General features: G+C 44.3%; 1 protein-coding gene across 4 annotated transcripts in view; it reads right to left on the bottom strand.

Moving 5' to 3' along the window:
• frmpd1b (FERM and PDZ domain containing 1b) overlaps positions 1–19,962 on the bottom strand; it is a 27,061-nt gene extending 7,099 nt beyond the window's left edge. Inside the window, exons 1-16 of one of the 4 annotated variants that reach the window (XM_085178841.1) lie at positions 19,685–19,962; positions 13,035–13,175; positions 11,048–11,158; positions 9,105–9,277; positions 7,758–7,860; positions 6,726–6,771; positions 6,330–6,434; positions 6,007–6,102; positions 4,084–4,209; positions 3,872–3,991; positions 3,157–3,290; positions 2,416–2,542; positions 2,047–2,139; positions 1,753–1,935; positions 1,228–1,429; positions 22–981 (exon numbers count right to left, since the gene is read on the bottom strand). In XM_085178841.1, coding sequence (XP_085034967.1) covers positions 22–981; positions 1,228–1,429; positions 1,753–1,935; positions 2,047–2,139; positions 2,416–2,542; positions 3,157–3,290; positions 3,872–3,991; positions 4,084–4,209; positions 6,007–6,102; positions 6,330–6,434; positions 6,726–6,771; positions 7,758–7,860; positions 9,105–9,277; positions 11,048–11,154 — 2,575 coding nt within the window. In that variant the 5' untranslated portion in view covers positions 11,155–11,158; positions 13,035–13,175; positions 19,685–19,962. The other 3 variants (XM_085178846.1, XM_085178843.1, XM_085178842.1) reach the window with 3 other exon arrangements.

Genomic DNA, 19,962 nt, shown 5'->3' with positions numbered 1-19,962 from the left:
TCAAGCATGCTGTAAACAAACCTGAGAGATCAGGAACTGGAGGAGTAAATCTCTCTTGTGCATCGAAAAACTCATCCTCAGAGTCTGAGACATTGTCTTTGACCAAAAGATTCGGCTTGGGGTTGGGTGAAGGTGTCAGAAACATGCTGTCTTCATCCTTTGATAGGCGGTTCTCAGCCTTTCCTGCTTTGCTCCCAGGAATTGAACTTGTTCTTACTGGGACTTTGGGAGGAGTCTTTTTCTTTCTTTTAATAGGTGATCTTTGAAAGGGTATGCTGTCAATCATTCTCAAATCTCTTGAACTAGGAATCTTAGAAATACGTCTAAGTGTCTCAGCGCCCCGATCTTCTTCCTCTTCATCGTCATCATCGTCATCACTGGTAGCCCCAGGCGGGCTTGGTAGGAAGTCAGACTTGGAGAGGTCAGCAAAGCAGAGGCAAGAGTTGTCATTCCCACGGTAATTGAGGTTAGTGGGTCTACGTGGCCCTTGATGGCGTTTTGGCTCCAGGAGGTAGGGGTGGTGAACATCAAAACTCGGAACATCCTCGCCTACGTGCGGCCCGTGAAGGCGAGATTTGGATTTGCTGGCAGCACTGCTCTCCTCAAGTGCAGTGCTCAAGGAACTGCTGGACAAGCTGGAGAAGCTGCTGGTGACTCGCAGGTCAGTGTGGTACCAGGAAGAGTCCAGGTTCATTTCTTCATCCATAACACTGAATTTATGCAGACCACTTCCTGTTGCTCCTCCTTCATCTGGACTCTCATTTCCTTTACCTTCTGTTGTCACTATTATCTTCACTTCCTGTTTGCCTTTGTGCTCCTCTCTCTCTTTTCTTTCTTCCTCTCTCCTCTTCTCTTCCTCCTCTCTTCTCCTCTCTTCCCAGTCCTGACTTGCTGGGTCTGGGCGTTTGTAATTCTGAGAATCCATCGGGTCATCCTCGTCTGTTGAGTCGTCTGAGTCACTGCAGCAGCGAGACACATAACCTAATAAAACCCAGAAAGTGCACAAACACCAGACAAGCATTGCAAAAGCTGTGTTAGTGCATTCATAAAGGAGAATAATATTTAATTTTTGATAGTAAAAAAAAAAAATGACATCTTATCTTTTTTTTTTTTAATCCGTATCCGTACTGGATGGTGACATAAATAAACATGTGAGGTGAAAAAAAGGCTATCAAAAAGGCCAAAGCCAGAAAGTCATAAGTTTTAAGTGAAACAGTTTTTGCTCACTTGATAGGGATTCATAGCACACGCCCTCTATTACGGCGAACCTCCCACACACACCTTCTTCAGCAGGAATCCGGTGCACCCTCACTTTTGGGCGCCCCAGACGGAAGACGTTGACATTGGGATCCACCAGGAGTTTGCAGTAGCCTCCCAGCAGACACCCTAAGTCTTTGGCTGCCAGAGAGTCCATCAGTAAGGCAAATGGCTGAGAGGGGGAGGGTATTGCAGAAAAAAGGTAAAGTAGTAGTGTTTAAAGCCAAAGGGTAAGAGGGGAAAAGCGATGGAGTGGGAGAAAGAGGGAGAGACAGTCACCTTTGCATTCATGAATTAACATTATATATAGCTAGCCTTAGGCTGTATACTGTTATATATCGCATGTATAGTAGAGAAAGAATGCTTGACCTATATTTAGTGTCATGTTCATGAATATAGTGTGGTGAATGAACATCTGTGTCACGTCTATATGTTTACGAACAATACAGCCTTGCAACTCGATGAACATGTATATCCCACCTAAGGCCCCCTCACCTTCATGTCATGCAGCGAGATGCGCAGCAGGCTGACTTTGTCCGACTCCGAGAGCAGCTCCACTCGGCTGATGCTGCTGAACTCGACCAGCGTAGAAATCACGTTGAGCTTGTGGTTGATGACCTGACTCATCCCATACTTGGCTCCCACCAGCAGCGTGACCAGCACTTCCCTGTCCTGAAGCTGAAAGGAGAAGGAAGAAAGAAAATAAGCGTTGCAGTCATTTTAATTGGTTGCAATTTCCATCATTTAGCAAATGGATCCACCAATTTACATGAGGCCTTTAGCCCTTACCATCATTGTGGCTGTGTACGACCGTCCCCCATAAGAAATGAGCTCTCCCAGCTGAGTGAGGTAGGCCAAACGAGCCTGATTGGCAGATATTACCTATAACACCACAGAGAAGATATACAGTATGAGCAAGACAGACAAAAAAGGCGGTGGGTGGCATTACCCAAGCCTGATACTGACTATTCACCTTTTTAATTAGCCTCCTACTCAGCATCTATTTTTCCTCCAAGCTGCTGTTCTCCCATATACCACTTTAAACCTTAGGAAGATTAGCAGTCCTCATACATCTCAGCTAAAACGTAGCCTGAAGTCACTGCTGTCACTATGTGTCTCTTTACACCTCTCACATTTTCCTTCCACTTATCCATTTACCTTCTGGCGTGGCTCTAGCAGGGACTGGATCTTTTTGAGGTGGTAGCTAATGGCTTTCCTCAGGTCCTTGTCTCTCATGTTGCCTAGCAGCGTAGGAGAGATGAAGCTGTCCAAGCCGAACTCCTTCCTGTCAACGCCACATTTGCAGAGGCATGAAAGTACTCAGTGAATAAAATGTTACAAAGAAATGCATGAAAAGTGAAAAGAGGTTGTAATGTAAGGACAAAGATACACTTAATATCGGAAGTTAAATTCAGAAATTTCACTGAGCTTTATTTCTTTAAAAAAACAAACCAAAAAAAAAACCTACCAGTAGATATTACTAAACAGTCATATTTCAGCTTTTGGTCCCATTAATTGCAAGTTGTCTTCACAATTATAACTTGTGGGATAAGTATAGAAAAGTACAGATAACTACTCTGTACTACAATATATACAATGTACAACAATGTATGACAACCAGGCCGCAATCCTTTGAAAAAATGGATGTTTGCTTTGCATTTTGAGACACTTCCACTCTCAAGTAATGGGGCAAATATCCTGCACACACCCACTAAACCTCTCCCATCACATTAATAGATTAGGCATTTAGTGAGCTGCCTCATCCTAGACAAATCACAGTAATTGCAGCAGTGAAAAAATGTCATGGCCCTATTACTCAAAACCTATAATGAGTACCACAATTACAGTGTCCTACTAGTGTGACCCCTAAACGGAAACTCTCCCACACCTATGACTCACGTAATACTCTTGATTGAGGTTCTGGTCTGTCCACAACTATCTAGTCTCTCATGCATGTGCAGGGCTGCCAGGCGGAGTGCAGTGTTGCACTTCATCTCCACCGCGAAACGCTCCCGTAGCACATCGCCAACACTCTGCAGGCAGAAATAATTACAGTTTTAGTATTACATAATACACACGCACCTTACAGTGACCTGATTTTTGTCCCAGCATACTCTGCATGTCAGACAATGCAAAGCACGTAGCTCATCAGCATATCTGTAAGTAAACCAGCGACCTGACACTGACAGGGAAAACACAATCGGCGAAGACAATGAAACAGTAAATTGGCATGACATAAGCAGCACTCCCCACTGCTTTAGTGAGCAACAAAAACACACACAGGCCACATGTAACAATATCAAGACTTAGCATCATCAGAGCAAGTATGTAACTGCTTTGTACAAAAGAAGGACTAAAGAATGTGAACAACGTGTTATAGGGATAAGGCCATGAAGATATAAGAAGGGGCTGCATGTTGACTTCAGAGCTACTTTTGCAATATTTTCGAAGAATTTCAGAGCACACTCAGCATAAAGTAGGTACAAAGTTTTATTTTCTGTACATACGCAGAGAAAGGACCAAAGTTTAATTGCGAAATAATTCAGAGCAAAAGTCTCTGAGATGAACAATGTATGACCGCAATGGTGACAACAAATAAAGGAGCTTCTCTGACCTGTAAAAAGAAGTACTCAAAGGCAGAGGGGTCATCCTGCAGTAGGTCTCCTGGGTCTCTGGGGATGAAACAAACCCTGAACAGACACCTGTAATCGTGGGAGTCTTTCTTTTGCACCACCTGGTGAAGACAAAAGATAGAGGTGGAAAGTTGTAGCATTTAATCTTCATACATATCTACGAGATATCTCCACATGGATTCTTTTCCTTCACCCTCTGAATGAGCTCATCTTCATGCAGTAGCAGCAGTTTGGTGATGCTGTACTGTTGCTCTAGCACCAGGGCGAAGTACTCGATGGCCCGGATGGACAGCTTATCCTTCAGAGTCAGAACAATGTCCTGGAATGACAAAAAAACCAATAGCTCACACCTCTTAGACAAACATGTTTCGGCCCACTCCGCTGAGGGCAAAGGGACAAATCTGATTCCCTGTCTCAGATTTCCTTCAGCTGGGAAAACAAATAGAAATACAAAAGCTGCTGTAAAAATAATACCCTGCTCATAAAGACAGAAGCATGTACCTACTGATGGTGACTTACTGACCTTTTCATAATTTTCTTTTTCAGAAACAATATCTCCCAATGAACTACAACTGTTATAGCCAACCCACACTGTGACACCTTTGGGGGAAATCATACCTTAGCTTCTGGTGCACTTAATTTCAAAATACTCCCACCTGGTCCTACCAAGCATCTCACAGCTACATTCACCTGTGTGCTCAGTCTCGTGGTGGTTTTAAGAAACTGTGTGGGCTTTTTATTGGCTCATAAGAGGACAGTCTTGAGTCATTTCTTTATATGTTGCAAGGAAAATGGTAAGTAGGTGCAGCAATTTATTGTTATGTATGCAAACATACATGAAACATACCATATATAGGGCAACAATAGAGTTTATACAGTTCTAATGAGCTTGAAAGTCAGTATTTGGTGTGACCACCCTTTTTCTTCACCATAGCCTGAACTCTCTTAGGTAGGCCTTCCTGTAATTTGTTTAAGTAGTCTTCAGTTCTCCAGGCTCCTTGAAAAACATTCAAAGCTGTTCTTTGGCTGTTGGCTTCATTTTACTCAGTTCTCTGTCAAAATGATCCCACACTGCTTCAATATTGTTGAGGTCCACGCTCTGGGGAGGCCAATCCATGACTGATAGACTTGAACTGTGTGTTGTTTTATCGAGGTATGCTTTGGCAGTGTATTTGGGATCATTCACCATTGCTAACTGTAGCTCTAACTGTAACTCCTGACCTCCTCCATACATATGAGGACCATTTGAACCAAAAATTTAAAACTTGGACACTGGTTTTCAGTCCAGCTCTTGTGTAGTTTGGTGTACCTCAGTCTTTTCTCCCTGTTTCCTTTCCTTATAAATGCCTTCTTGACAGCCATCCTTCTACTGAGACCATTTCTGATGAGGCTACAGTGAAGAGTAGATTAAGACCCTGTTTCCTCAGTTTCTTTAAGGGCACACTGCACACCATGGTGAGATATGCCTTTGATTTTGGCTAATTGGTTTTTTTTTTTGTTGGTGCAAAAATACTATTTTATGCCAGTCAAACTGTGTTATCTTCTCATAGATTGAAATTGAAATTTGAAATTGGTCTATTCCAAATTTTCTGTTGTGTGTAAAGACACAAGGACTAGACTGAATATGAGTGAAAAAGTCCAAAGGTAAACTTTGAAAGACCTTTATAAACCCAGAAGAACTATTTCTCAAGACTACGCTAAAAATAGCTGTTGTCAGGCTTCTTATTACTGGGGCACACTGTTGTTATGTAATAAAAATGTCAACCATGAATGATGTAGGGATTTCTTGGGTCACTTAGTTACTATATCTATCAAAAGATAAAAAAGTAGCAACTCTTGTGTCCATCAGGCCAATGAGTGAGCTACTTTCAGCTGTTCTCCTATTCACGAGGGCTTCCAGAGCAGGTAGTTTTGCGTGTTTGATATGGCCATTTCTAACATAACCCTGGATGGATTTGCCCCATTCCTCCTGCCCCAGGATCACACCCCCTTTTGCTGGTCAGGCAAACATGTAACTTACTATACGATGGAGCCACTCAATGAAGCCACCAAGTAAAAGCTCTAAATGCTAAATGCTCTTTTCCGGTAAATCTTTCTAATCCTGTTTATTACATACCTTGACGGTGGTGTTGTTGTCGAACTTGAAAGCCTTTGTCTGTCCATTCTCTAAATAGACTTTCAGAACATTGGGCAGGAAGAGAAGAGAGTTTCCCTGGTGGAAAGAAGTGAGAGATGTGGTCAGACAGAATCGATATCAGATGAGAAAAGATCAAATATTAAATGATTGCAAGAAATGTTAGCCCATAAGCCCAAATGAAGAATATTTCATTATGTGGAAGACTGTGAATTGAAAGTCGTCCAACAGCTGCTTGTAGCCTTACAGTAAATGCTTGTTTTTTGTTTGGCAGCCTCCTTCTGTATCAGATAAGGTTTTCTCACCTGAGTGTGCCCATTGACCACCACCTCCTCTGCAAAGCGCACTTTAACTGGATTACTCCTCAGACGAGCTCTCTTCTCTGCTGACATAATGGATGACTTGGGATTCTGTAGCACACACACACACACATCAGCACCATTACTGTACATGAAGGATGAAGCACGGGCTAAGACACACATGAGTAACACTGACGCCATAAGGCTTTAAGATGCAAACATTCAGAGCTGTACTCAGACGGTCGATACATACATCACAGCACAATGTAAAGTGCTTAATCCTGTCAGAAGAGGCAAGCTAAGAGTCACATGCTTGGGAGCACATAGACAGCTTATGTTTAAATGAGCGATGGCATACAGACTGTGTAGTGAGGAGCTCATTAATGTCTTCTTTGTACTCACTGTCATGTGCCGCAGGATAGTCACATTGATACAATCCTCCAAGTTCCTGAGCACAGAGAAGAAGCATTCATTCACACAGACGGAGGAGGGATCATAACCTTTCTGCTCAGCTATTAAGTCAGCATCTTCTGCTCTGACCTCTGCCGCTAACTCACTAAGCCTTCTACACCCGCAGTCACACATGAATCAGCGTCAAAATCCCAGAAAACAACTGAAATAATTGTCATTGATTTCTTTAATGACTGTAAAAAACGAGAATAGAATTTATTTTGAATTTTCTCTAATTTACACGTAATCGAAAGTACACATACAGGCTGAAATATATACATACAGTCCCTTAAATCTACAGTTTTCTAAGAAGGAGAATTGGAGATTTACACAAGCTGGAAAGATTTCTAAACAATCATCGATCATAAGTACAAATTATTGAGATGTGTCACCACTTTGGTCTGGAAGAAGACCTAAACTGTCACTCTCAAACAAGAGGAAATTGGTGAGGATGTTCAGGAAAAACCCAAGACCCAAGGCTCAATCTTGAACTGATAACTGCTGAAACACCTTGAACTGAGAGGGTGGCGACCAAGAAAGAGGCAGCTGCCCACATAGACAAGCCAAACACTTCAAAAGTAGTTTTGGAATGGAAACCAGACCATTTATATTAACTCTACTAATTCTACCAAAAAGACTGGTCAAATATCCAGAATCATGCCAGAAGATTGTGGATTGATACCTAAAGCATCTCGTTGAAGTACAAGTTGCAGAAGGGACATTTAACCAAATATTAGTTGGGCTATATATTAGAGCCTGTGTGGATACCACTGATCCTGTGTGATTTAGAAAAATGGAAAATAAATTCTATTTTTTGCACCCAATTCTTGCTTTCAAAAGTCTTTAAAGGCATTAATTCAACCCTGGAAAAAGAAAAGTTCAAATAAAATATTAAAAGCCCCAAATTACCCTGAGATTCATGCCCATGATAAGTGCATGGAAACTTCTGACCACAACTGTAGATAGATAGATGGATCTCCTCACCTTAAGACATTTTCCACCTGCTCTTCACTCAAATCCTCCATCGCTGTATCATTAATCTGCAGCACCTGGTCCCCTGGGAATAGTATCCCATCTGCAGGACTTCCTAAACACACGCATTCCCATCAACAGACACACAGATGCACAAATTCACACAATGAAAAGAGTGAGTGCTTGCATAAAACAAAAAAACCCACAGCTGCATACGTGGAGACAAAGGGAGACACACACGCACGCACACACACACACACACACACACACACACACAGAATGACACACATGCTTGTTCAATATGGCTGACTCAACAGCGTTCGGCTGAGCTCTCCGGGACGTGAGGGGTTACGGTTATTCTGGGTGTCTTCCAGCCCGGCTCGGCTCTGCTTTCTGTAGCTATTTATACTCATTTGTCTTCAGGCAAGCGAGCACGACTGAGGCACAGCAGTTTCAGCTTACTCTAACACACAAGCACACAGACATGCTGAGCATCTGTGCACGTAAACACATGCACCCACAAATTTTCACACACCCAGTCTGCCTGGCAAAGCCCAGTCTGTCCCTGATTTGTGACCCACTGAAGGCGAGCCGTACAGCATGGCAAGCTTTTGCACACAAACACACACACCCAAAAGCCAAAGTCCCCTCCTGTTAAGCTTTCATAATAGCGATTCCTCCTCTTCCTCTTTCTATCCTACTTCATCGTCCTTCACTTTCCTTCAGCATCTACCAACATGGCCTCTCTGACTATTCCCAATCCCTAAGTGTCACCAACTGTTCATCCCCTCTCTACTTTCTGTACACTTTCACGCTCATTACTTTGCTTTCTTTGGCCATGTTTGCACTTTGGTTGTGTATTCCCCTCTGGGTCTTCCTGCTGGCATCTTCTCTCTTAATTAAATCTTGTCTTCTGTTATCACTTCCCTCTCCCTATCTCATTCGTCTCTCCTTTTCCTTGGCAGCAGCTACAGCGCTAGTGGCAGGGTGGGACCCTCCTCACTGCATTTATCAGCTTATTTTACAGGATGGACATAAAGTAATGGATCAGCATCTCTCCCTCTCTCCCCCCTGCACTCTGTCTCTCTTTATGAGTCTCTCTATCCCCCCATCAAAGTTGCATAAATGAAAAGTGATTGAATTTAGAAAGGATGAGCAGGTGGCTCTGTTGTTTACGTGGCTTCTCTGGCACCGTGCCCCGGGGCCTGAATGCCAGGAATGTGTGTGTGCGTGTTATGTGTGTGTGAGAGAGAGATAGAGTGGTAAAGTGTAAATATGCTTGCTGCACGCGGAGAAAATTGTATAAAGCAGGTGGCAATTTGGTAACGCTGACTCACAGCCACTGCACGGCCGATGTACCTGTGGCGATGTCCCTGACCAGCAGGGGTGCGTTTGTGGTGAGGGTGAAGCCATGTCCAGTGCTGCTGTCCAGGACCGGGTCCCTGGTAATCTGCAATGTCAGCTTGGCCTGGAAGTTCTGATTGGACAGACTGTTGGAGCGCTGCGACCTCCCATCGCCTAGCAACCGCTCTCTGAGGAAGTCAGACAGGGTGACGGGTTATCCAACTGGAGGCGACGACAGCCATGAAGAGATACTATGTATTCAAGTAGTGCATTCAAAGAGGAGAAAGTTTACTTTTTGCTCTTCCAGATCACGTTACTTATTTGTTCCACAGTGACTGCTGATTAAAACGTAGCACAGAAATCCTGTAAAGCGAACCTTCTCTGCGGCGTTACACAGTATTTCCGGCTCCACAGTTCAGACAGCTTGTATATATTTTAGGCCTCGATGCAGCCTCTCATTTCACTCACTGTCTGAAGACAACTTATTTTAGTTCCTCTACAGTTAAGTCAACTTTCTTCTGATTGGCTGTCCCTCACAAAAGTGGGGTTGCTACACCCACGCCGAGAGCTGCAGTAGAAAGAAACTTTCTAAAATCGAGTGTTTTGATCATTCAGGTCAGGAATACTCTCTATTTAACCTCTTTATTTAGAAACTTGTCTAAATGAACGTTAACCATCATAAAAGTATATATATAACCAAAAATAATGGAAAAGCATGCTAGGTTCACTTTACAGGTGTAAAATAGCAGCATTCATATCAAGTCACAATAAATACTGTGGTGTAGGATTTAAATTTTCAAGGCAATGGAAGGTCAAAATGAACCAAAGTGAATCTCAAAATGATATAGAATTCGATGTCTGACGTTTTCACAAAGGCACGTCAGACATTGACACTTTTATTGAATCGGTTTAGGTTTTGCTGTGATCTGTGCGTTTTACAACCTCAACATGATTAACAAAAACAGGCCGGGAGAATATTGTGAAACTGCCAAAAGACCATTGGCACCAACTTGATAGATCTTCGCTGTGTTTTGGCAACTAAGACCCCGTCACAGGGCAAAGGTCACTCTGGCAGGCCTTCAACACCCTCTTTATGCAAAGCTTCAACACAAGTCATATGAGAAGGCTGGGGAGGACTAAAGCAAATAAATATATGAGATCATTTGTTCTGTCAGCTGCTGGATTGCTAAACAAGCTGCAGGCCAGGGTAGTACACAGTTTTTAACTGCGGACTTTCAGTGCATTTGCAGCTCTCTTTATGATTGCATTTAATGTGTGCTTGTCGTTTATTTACGATGTGCGATGACAGTGATGACAACTATTTGTGAACCGAAATTCCCCTCGGGGACAATAACGAATATCCTTCTCCCCAGGAATTCCCAGGAGGAAGTTTACTGGGATTTCTCAGCAACGCGTTCATTGCTGAGAATGATTCTTGAAAGCATATTTGTGGTTTGCTGTGGGACAAGTTTGTGTATGAGAGAGGGACAGTCAGGCAGTTCGGGTTTGAATATGTACTTAGCTATGTGGCTCAGTGTGTGGGTGTAGGGAGGAGGTTTGGTTTGTGTTTGTGTCTTAGTGGGTCCATAACAGGTTGAGAAAGGCAGCTTCTTCTTCAGTTTTTGCCTCTTTTTGTTTTTCAGGTGCTGTTTACCCTTTTTTTTTTAGCTATTGCTAACTCACAATGAGTCAGTAAATACACACCTGCACTTCCCACATTTTTCATTTTTGTGTCACTCAAGAATCTGGCACCAGGCTTAGAAGTGCTTAAAGTTCCTCTTCCACTCTTTACACATTGTTTAGTTATTTTTAGCATATAAGTTGATGGGTTTTTTTTTAACTCTGTCATACTGCATACTCAGTTTCTTCCCATCAAAATCCACCCTCTGAACACCTTTGCACTGATTTCACTACAAAAACATCTTCCCCCTCAGCTCAGACTCCTTTTAATTCCGTACCTGCTAAGTGACTCTCGAGTGCGTCGTATTATTGTCCCCACCACCTGCTGCACCCGACTGGCCCTCCGAGCCGGAGACCTGCTCCTGCATCGCTCCTGCTCCTCCATTTATCTGAAGCGACAAAGAGAGAAAAGTGCATGAACACGCAGAGGGACAGGGAAACGTGGGAGGAAGATGAAAGGATTCGGTTGGAATAAATGAAACTGAGCTCAGAGCTCAGTTCTGTCTTTTTTGGACTGTGCAATCAGTGCGAGAATTGTGCTCCAGCTACATTTGCATCTAGTCGGGCCCTTTTTTATATGCACCGCATGCAGCCTGCCTCGAACGCTATGAATAATCAGATGTGTGAGCAGAAAGCAAAAAAAAAAAAGGCTGTGAGAGAAAGGGGTGGAGTTTAGTCAGCATGAGCAGCAAAACATGGCGAAATGACCTGATTCTCAAAAACAACAACAACTGCATCATCACACAATAAAAGGACTCACAAGTATGCCTCAGTATGAACGTTCACAACACCGCCACTCTGCAGCTGTACATTTTCTGCTGAGCTTGCCCCTTAAACAAGGCAGTGGTGAGGACATAAAGAGTGATGGAGGGCTCATTTTAACCCTGGGGAGTTCGACTGAACGCAAACCAAATCTCAAGACTTACTACGCCCCTCAAAAGGGTTTTGTTTCTTTCAGCCAATCAATACTGTGCAGCTGGAAGAGGCTTGTAGAGCGCCTGATAATTACTTGACAGCCTTTATTTGCGGCATGAAGGGGAATTAAGTTATGCTGAGTTTGTTTTCAGCAGATACTCCCTCGTGATATACTTCATCTGCTGTTTGTGGCCATGCTGGGCGGTTTCACCCACTGAAAGAGGGAAAACAAAGGGGGAAATTTGGCAGGGACGGGAAAAGCAGTGACCTAGATCTGATCTGTTTGGCTAACGATGATGAATGCCCTCCTGAAACTTAATGATCCATACCTTGGCCTGGGGGAAACCAATCCAAGTGCTCGGTCTGACCGGCCTTCGGAAATATGGATCAAACTGCTGCATGCCAACAGTTCTGTGAAGAGCTTAAAAGAGGCAGGGCTCTGGCCGTCTGCCACACTTGTTCCTAGCATTTTAAAAACATGCCTGTGTCCAATAAATGAGGAAGGATGAGTCATTAAAGTAGGAATTACCTCACAGTACTGAGTTATGTAAAAACAATGCACGTTGTGCTGTAAACGGTAGATATTAAGCAGTACTACTGTGTGTAAAAGTACATTTATGGGATAGAATTTGTCTTTTTCTTCACATTCACTCAACTTTCTCCCACCTCTGCTTCAGTGTCTCTGCTGAATGGAGGCCAGCGCTGCCTAGCCATCCTTAATGGTAGTAAAACATGCAGTGTAGGTTTGTCCTTTAAGAGGATTAGAGGTACTCGCTCTCCACAAGCCCGCACTGGTCAGGGTGTCACTTTAGCACCTCCTGCTTATCCGGATAGAGCCAGATAAACATGGATGAAGAAGGCTGAGTGAGAGTAGGTAGTAGACAGATGCACACGAGGAACCAAGTGCACTTAGTATTACATCTGCTCCCCCTTTGATCACTGGAAGAAACATTCACTATGTGTTAAACATGCAGGTGTATGGATGGGCAAATACGTGCATGTTCAAGTGCTGGGTGAGAGGATTCTTCCTCTCTTCTGTCTGTCATTTTCTCCCTCTTTCGCTCACCTTCATTGCCTTTGCAGAGTCAGGTAGTCATCTCCAGTGACAGTCTCTGTGGGCAGCACTTTTTATATACATACACAACCTAAGCACTGGAGCAACGAGTTTACGATCTTGGCGATCATCAACTGCAGCTCACATTTGCAGCTTTACTAGTAAAGCTAGTCTAGCAGATCCAAGAGGAAATACACTCTGACTGCACTTCCCTCATAGTTCTAGAAAAAAGGAGAGAAAGCAAACAGCCCGGTGTTTCACATTTTCACTGAAGACTCAGAGAGTGCGTGACTCACCGTGATGTAGCTTGTCTCTTCAAGACTCCGGAACAAACATACCCCCTCGCCCTCTGAGACATCAGCTCTGGGTAGGTTGAAAAGAGGTGGAGAGGGGTTGTTGCGATCATCAGGGCCGATGCCAATCTGGAGCTACACCACCTGTGCAGAGCAGAACACTATCAGGGAAACCTGTCAAAACACATCCACGTGACAAGTTTATAATTAGAATGAAGCAGGAAACAACCGGTTTCTGGGACTGATTAACCTCTATTAGCTCAATTTTTAACCTGTTCATTAAAAGAAAGTGAATTCTACTCAAGTAGTCAGTATATTTTCTTGTTAACGCATAACTGTGTCAGGCAAAGCAGATGTGAGCATGAAACAAGTATCTGGTTGTGGTTTTCCAAAAAGGCTCCTCCTCTAGTCCCAGAGGCTCTCATCTCTCTCATCCACTGACTTTCTCTGCTCCTCCACAGCCTTAAAAGCTCATGGCGATGGAGAGAGGAGGCACTCCATCTCCGTCTGGTTGTCTAAATTAAAATTTCATACAGCCCAGTTCAGTTAACAGTTCAGTTAACTGGGTGTGCTCTAAAAGCAGAGAGGACAGCCTGTGAATCCCAATGTGCTGGAGAGAGAACCACTGCCAGGCAAACAGCGATCTTGGCCGATATTAAAAGGGGACAAGTCTTTCATGTGAACATCAGGGCAGATATGTTGGAAACCTAAGCCAGACTCTGGTTTTCAGTGGAAATAAAGGGCTTTGATGTGTACAAGCCCGGCTTTTGAATTAGGAGAAAACACTGGATAAACATTCTTGCTCTCATCTAAGGAAACCACTTTATTCTGCACTTGAATGTTGATCTATGATGTAAACGCTCATTCTTTGTTGCTTTCTTCTACAAGAGGGAGCAGAAATCAAGGAGCCGATAGTCCCATCACTGTAGCTCTTCCATCGGGCCCTGTGTCCCACACACAGAGCTCTTTCACGAGGCCCATGTGTCCCTCAGACAAGGCAGAGGAGGACCTGGACCCACACAGACTGCAGGGCACATGAATAATGCATTGGGCTAATGCAGCTAGCTCAGCCTCCAACCGCCTCCTTCTGCCACTTTGCCAACACGGGCCAGGAGAAGAAGAGCGAGCACAGAAGGAGAGAGGGCGAATGGGGGTTGGAAGCAGGGGGAAAAAGGAGCGCGCGGGGGGGGGGGGGGGGGGGGGGGGGGGGGGGCTCTAAGGGGGCTGAGAAAAGGGGCAGGGATACAGAAAGAGAATTGGTCAGGGCAAAGAAAAGAAAGAAAGGACAGGATATTGAAGAGGGAAAAGAAAAGGGGGAGCGTTTTAAAAAGGGTGAAGAGGGCAGCGCCAAAAGAAATGAAAGGAGAAAGCTGCTGGAGAGGACGGGGAAATAAAGAAGAAAAAGTGGAAGGTGACAGAGTCCGTTCATCAGGAGGAGCGGGCGAAAGGGTGGTCAAGTGAAGGCGAGGTTTTTTACCACCGTTTGAGAGCAAACAGTGAGACAGAAGGAGCTGTTAACAAACAGATAGACAACACTCAGACCTGCAGCGTTGGTAGAACCCTCCTCTCTGACTGTGAGAGATCGCTTCAGTTTTCTCAATATGTGCCAGCATCTTCATTTTATCCAAACCCAGCACAGTGGAAGACGGTGACAGGTTTGCTCCTTAATCTCTCTCTGAATCAATAGTGAATCTTAAATGCCATCCTGCACTGTCATGTCCTGAAATCCCCGAGCTCACCATGCAAACAACTCATCAGTAAGCCTCAGAGCCCGCCTGGCCTTTCACTCAGACTCCCTACTCTTTTTCCCTTCACCTTCTCACCCCTACACCAGCCTTCACTTTACATGGCGAACGCAGAAGAATGCTGTTAGGTAATAAAGTCTGTCTTCCCTCTTTTTTTCTCTCTCTTTTGTCTGTGTCTGATTTCTCTAAGACAATCCCTCCCCCGTCTGCTCATTTTCCTCACACAATGTCTCTCTGTCTCTGACAAAACAGCCAGTTATTTAATCCCAGTTTGAGGATGCATGCAGTTCATAGAATTGGGCTTCTGCACTCTATCCTCAGGGGGGCTGAGAGGTGGTACTGAACGGGCAGTTCCTGTGCAGTCAGCTGAAGAGAAAGTGGTTTTAAGCCCAATTAGCACTGCTGGGCTAAACCACGTCAGTACAGAAAAACCTGAACGTGGCACAGAGAAGTCGCATCAGGGCATGAATCCACTGACTCGGCAACAGATTTTATTTAGAAAGGACCGGTTGGGTGTTTTGGACATCTTGTTCCCAATCTGTCCCGTGCACACATACGCACCCCAACCCCCTTCCCAAGCCGAGCACGACACGCCGGATACAGCTGCACCACATGAGGTGCAGGACAGCGGCAGCAGGGGTTGGTTCAGCAACTCCACATTTCATTTTGGCTCACAGTTGTTGCCAATAAAGTTGGACACAGACTTCAGGGAACATTCAGTCCAACAGCAGCACGCTTGGCAGAGAATACTGCGTGTTTCAATACTTGGAGGACTGGAGGAGGTGGTGGTGGTGGTGTTGGGGGGGGGGGGATTTAATGTGAGACAGCTGAAATGATTCAGATTTCATAAATGCAAAGTTGTAAACGTGAAGAACAACAAGCAGAGCAGACAACACACCCCCCAGAGTCAGTCAGGGTGCAGGATTTGTTCTTTGTCTTTTACTTAGTGCAACAAGATACTTTACTCATACTGAAGGACTTTAAAAATAAAGTAAATACATGCTTGACTGCATATATAAGGTGGGGAAACGCTCACAATGTGTTCTTAGAAAGTCAAAAAAAGTTGATTATTTCATTAAATTTGCTAATATACATCTTGAATGTCTAAATAAAAAGACACTTTATAGTGCTCACTGTAGCTCTATGCGTGTAAGTAAGGAACTGTAAGTCGCTTTGTGTAAGAAGCTCAATATGTGAATGTTGTATAACCACAGAACTTAAAATGGACCGTGTCAAAAATAATGTTCAACTTTGGTTAAAGTAATTAACAAGTAACTCCATGATGAATCATCAGATGCTTTTCATTAACTCTTTTCTCCATAAAGACAACATTTGACGGCCTTCCCCGCACCCTTAATGACAGCTTTTGACACCTCAGTATATATCAATAAAGCTGTGGTTTGACTGCCATTAGACCAGTTTCCGGCCTTTTCCGAGGGTAGCTGCAGAAGCAGAGACCACCCTCACTAATTTCTGATACACACCCAGTAATTTTCTTCTATAAGCAGGCCTGAAATATGACAGAAGCTGCTCAGTTCAGAAAAGCGTTTCAAGAGTTGCTCTTAATAGCCTTTCAGGGGGTAAAGAGTTAAAGCGTGTGTATTTATATGGTATTACACATACATACATAGATTGGCAGAGGTTTTTGGAGGTGCTTTAATATCCAGTAAAAGGATACAAAGTAGCAGGAGGCAGAGATCAAACCACCAAACCTGTGAGACGCCCCTACATAGTCTTGTATTTTTAGCCAGATTGGCTGTGGCTCCGGCACGATCTGATATCCTCGTGTTGGTGTTGTTCCCAGATCATCATACTAAAGGTTGTTCCAGGATCAACATTGCAAGTGACCAATCAGAATGTTGTGATGTCATACTTTTGCAACTTCGGGAAAAACCAGCGTAAAACAAAAAACTGTACTTAAGCTGCGAGAAACCGCCTTTGTCCGCCGATCAACGGACCCTAACCCTGACCCTAACCCTTTAATAAACGCTAAGCAGAATTGATATTGTCCTTGCAACATTGGAATTTCATAAATGCACGAATGGGTTGGTGCGCAAAAGAATAACGTCACAATAATGTGATTGGTCACTTGCAATGTTGAACCTGGAACAACATTTTCATGATGATCTGGGAACAACACCAACACGACGATATCATGATGTGTCAGGCTAATCTATGTCTACAAATATTACCACAGAATTTGGTGGAGACTCTTGAGGCACATGGATGATGATGGATGATGATCCAGCTGACTCTGGAGAATCACTGACTTTTTGTTTAGTGCTACCATGAGGCTGATGCTTTCTTGTGCCCATTAAATATTTAGATTCAACATCCACTAAGCATGCCAGCATAAAATGCTGTACAAAATTTCTAGGTGATGGTCTGCCATAAAATTAAGTAGAAACATCACCAAAGCTAGCTGTATGGGTTTTTGTTGACTTTCTATTGGTGGAGGTTGCTTGTTTTCCTTATATGATGCGGCATGTGGCAGTGGTCCATGCTATGCAATTGCAAAAAATAAGAAGGAATAAAGTCACTGATAAGGTCGATTTTAAAAGGAACAGCCTGTTTGCTTGTTTAACTTCACGGCATGTTGCGTTTTGCTGGTTGTTTGTTACTGCAACCTGTCTTCCAGACATAATCCCATCCTCTGTTTCTCATCGTCTGTCACCGTCTGTCAGCTCATTCCATTAGCATTATGGAGACCGAGCTCACCGTGCACCGCTTGTTTCATTCCCCCTTTCATCAGCGACCTGGCAAGGCTTGAGCTCCCTTGTGCACTATTAAATAATGGGTACGTTGTGTTGTGTCACAGATCTATATCAATGGTTCTCGTGGTTCTAAAGAGAAGGAAGCATGCAGACAGACATAAAAAGATAGGAGATGTCTGATGTCTGAGGAAAGCTTTTGGATATACCAGGGTGATAGATGTAGCAAGTCTGGAATTTCTGCAACACTTTTTTTTTCTTTTGCTGTCTGAGTCAATTTCCTTCAAGTCAGTGATCCTTAAGAGGAACACAATACAGATCTTATCTTTAAGTAAAAGCAATAAGAGTTCAGTCTGTTTGCTACAAGCTATAATAATGCCCGGGTTCTGTAATAACGCAGATACAGCAGGCTTTCAATATTTCATATCCCAGCTAAGAACAGAAAACCTGATTATTAGGAGCCGATGATTTGCTTGGGCTTTTAAGGAAAATTCTTTTCATTCTCAAAGTCTTTTGCTATATGTTCACAGAAATGGGGGGTTGGCCTACATTAAGATACCACTGCCAGTCAGTGGTGGCATCACCAGAGAGCTGTCACATGAATGAGGTCACGTCTCCTGTTTCCTCTGGCAACAGCTCCAGGAAGAAACAGGTGTAAAATACTCAATAATAAACCCATCCCTATGATGCATGGATATAGCCCTTCATATATCCACCAGAAACAGCCTCTACAATCACATTAGGCAACCCGTGACCTACTAATTAGCTGAAATCTTCCTCTTTACAATAACATGAACTGAAGATGAATTCTTGAGCAGGTCAAGTACTGGTCAGCGTATTGGGAGCAGGAGCAGCAAAACACCAGCTCAGCAGCAGCGCAGTCTGCCCCGGAGACATGGAGCTGAGACTAAAGATGAAGAGAGAGGGAGAGGATGGTAGACTGGCTCTGGTTAAGTGGGGCAGAGGAGCAGTCAGCAGAGAAGATCGAGGATAATGCAGCCAGGCATCAAGTCTTTCCTGATGTGCAAGTTCTGCCGGTCGCTTTTCTTCTCTGGCGGAGTGACCTCAGAGCAGCAATTCCCATCACATGCTTCAGCATACATCCCTGAGTCATAGCACAAAGCCTGCAGCGCTGGCAGGAGCGCAGGCGGCGTGCTCACATGTATGCACGCTGAGTGAAAGCAGCTTTATGTTTAGGATCCGCCAAAACGCCATACGGACCGCAAACAGAAGCATGAAAAGAAGATATCAATGAGAAGATAGCAATGAGTGGAAGCCGCATTACTACACACGTCTGGGCCGCAACAAAGCGGTTACATTAACGCCATGCGTTAAACGGAGGGCCCCAGAACAAGCGAAACGCATTGTTCCGGTCTAGTTATGTTGCGCTTGTCATGCCCGACACGGCACGGCACGGGAGCGTGAGAGAGAGATAGAGAAGGGAGAGAGGTGCATGGCCAAAGGACACGAGCGAAGGAAAAATCTTAAGAGACGATTGTCTCAGGCTGGCTGCACATCGCCTACGCCCATTCATAATGTGCGTGTTTTACTACCCAGACTCCTGGCATCCCCCCTACCCACCCCCCATCCTCCTCTGATCAGCCAGGATTTAGTCCGTGCATTTCCCATCTGTAGCTAGTGACGGCGATTTCACTGCGCACACGACAGCGTGGATTTCCAATACCGATGCATAACACATGCGTTTGAGAATATGGTGAATTATAGACCGAGCACTATTTTGTTGAGATTTGGCTATAACTGTATATTATATTGTGTTGATATAATATTAATATACTGGGGTTGTGAGATTTAACCTCAGCGCCTCACAAACCCATCATGAATGCCCCTAAAAGCATCGATATCTGCCATCTCACAGGCCAGACACTAACTTTGATCAGCCATGCCCCTCAATCCAGGGGGCTAAACAAAGAGAGAAGAAGAAGAAAAAACGTCACTCTTTTGTTGTTTCCCTTAATCGGATTTAAATCTCCGCCACCTCCGTCAAATATAGGGTCCCGGGTGTAGCCCGCGGGTGATGTGAAAGTGACCACGAGTTAAATTATTCATATTCAGATGATAATCGGTGCAAATGGCAGGACTGTCTGGACGCAAGGTGCCGGTCGGCGCCTGCGTAACCAGCCGGGCGCTCCTGTCCTTCATCAGACAGCAAACGCCGCGAAATAACGAAAGGACTCACCTCGTGGTTGATCGGGAGACAGTCGGACCGGGAGTCTAAGGAGGGGGGATTGGTGGTTAGGCTTCCCCCCTCTTTTCTACTAAAAGACGAGAGATTTTATACGAGACGAAATCCGTTTCTCGAAAATATCCTCCCGCGCCAGATGATGATGGTGATGTGGTGTGCGGGGGGTTTGGCTAAAAGCTGGATGCTGTCATCGTACTGGGACTGCTCCCTGCCTAATCCTCGGCCCTGAGCTCAGAAATAACCCACCCCCTCTCTCTGCTCGTCTCTCTCTC

The sequence above is a fragment of the Neolamprologus multifasciatus genome, chromosome 2, assembly GCF_963576455.1.
Source record: "Neolamprologus multifasciatus chromosome 2, fNeoMul1.2, whole genome shotgun sequence".
In the NCBI taxonomy this organism is placed as follows: domain Eukaryota; kingdom Metazoa; phylum Chordata; class Actinopteri; order Cichliformes; family Cichlidae; genus Neolamprologus; species Neolamprologus multifasciatus.
This window is presented reverse-complemented; position numbering and strand designations above follow the sequence as displayed.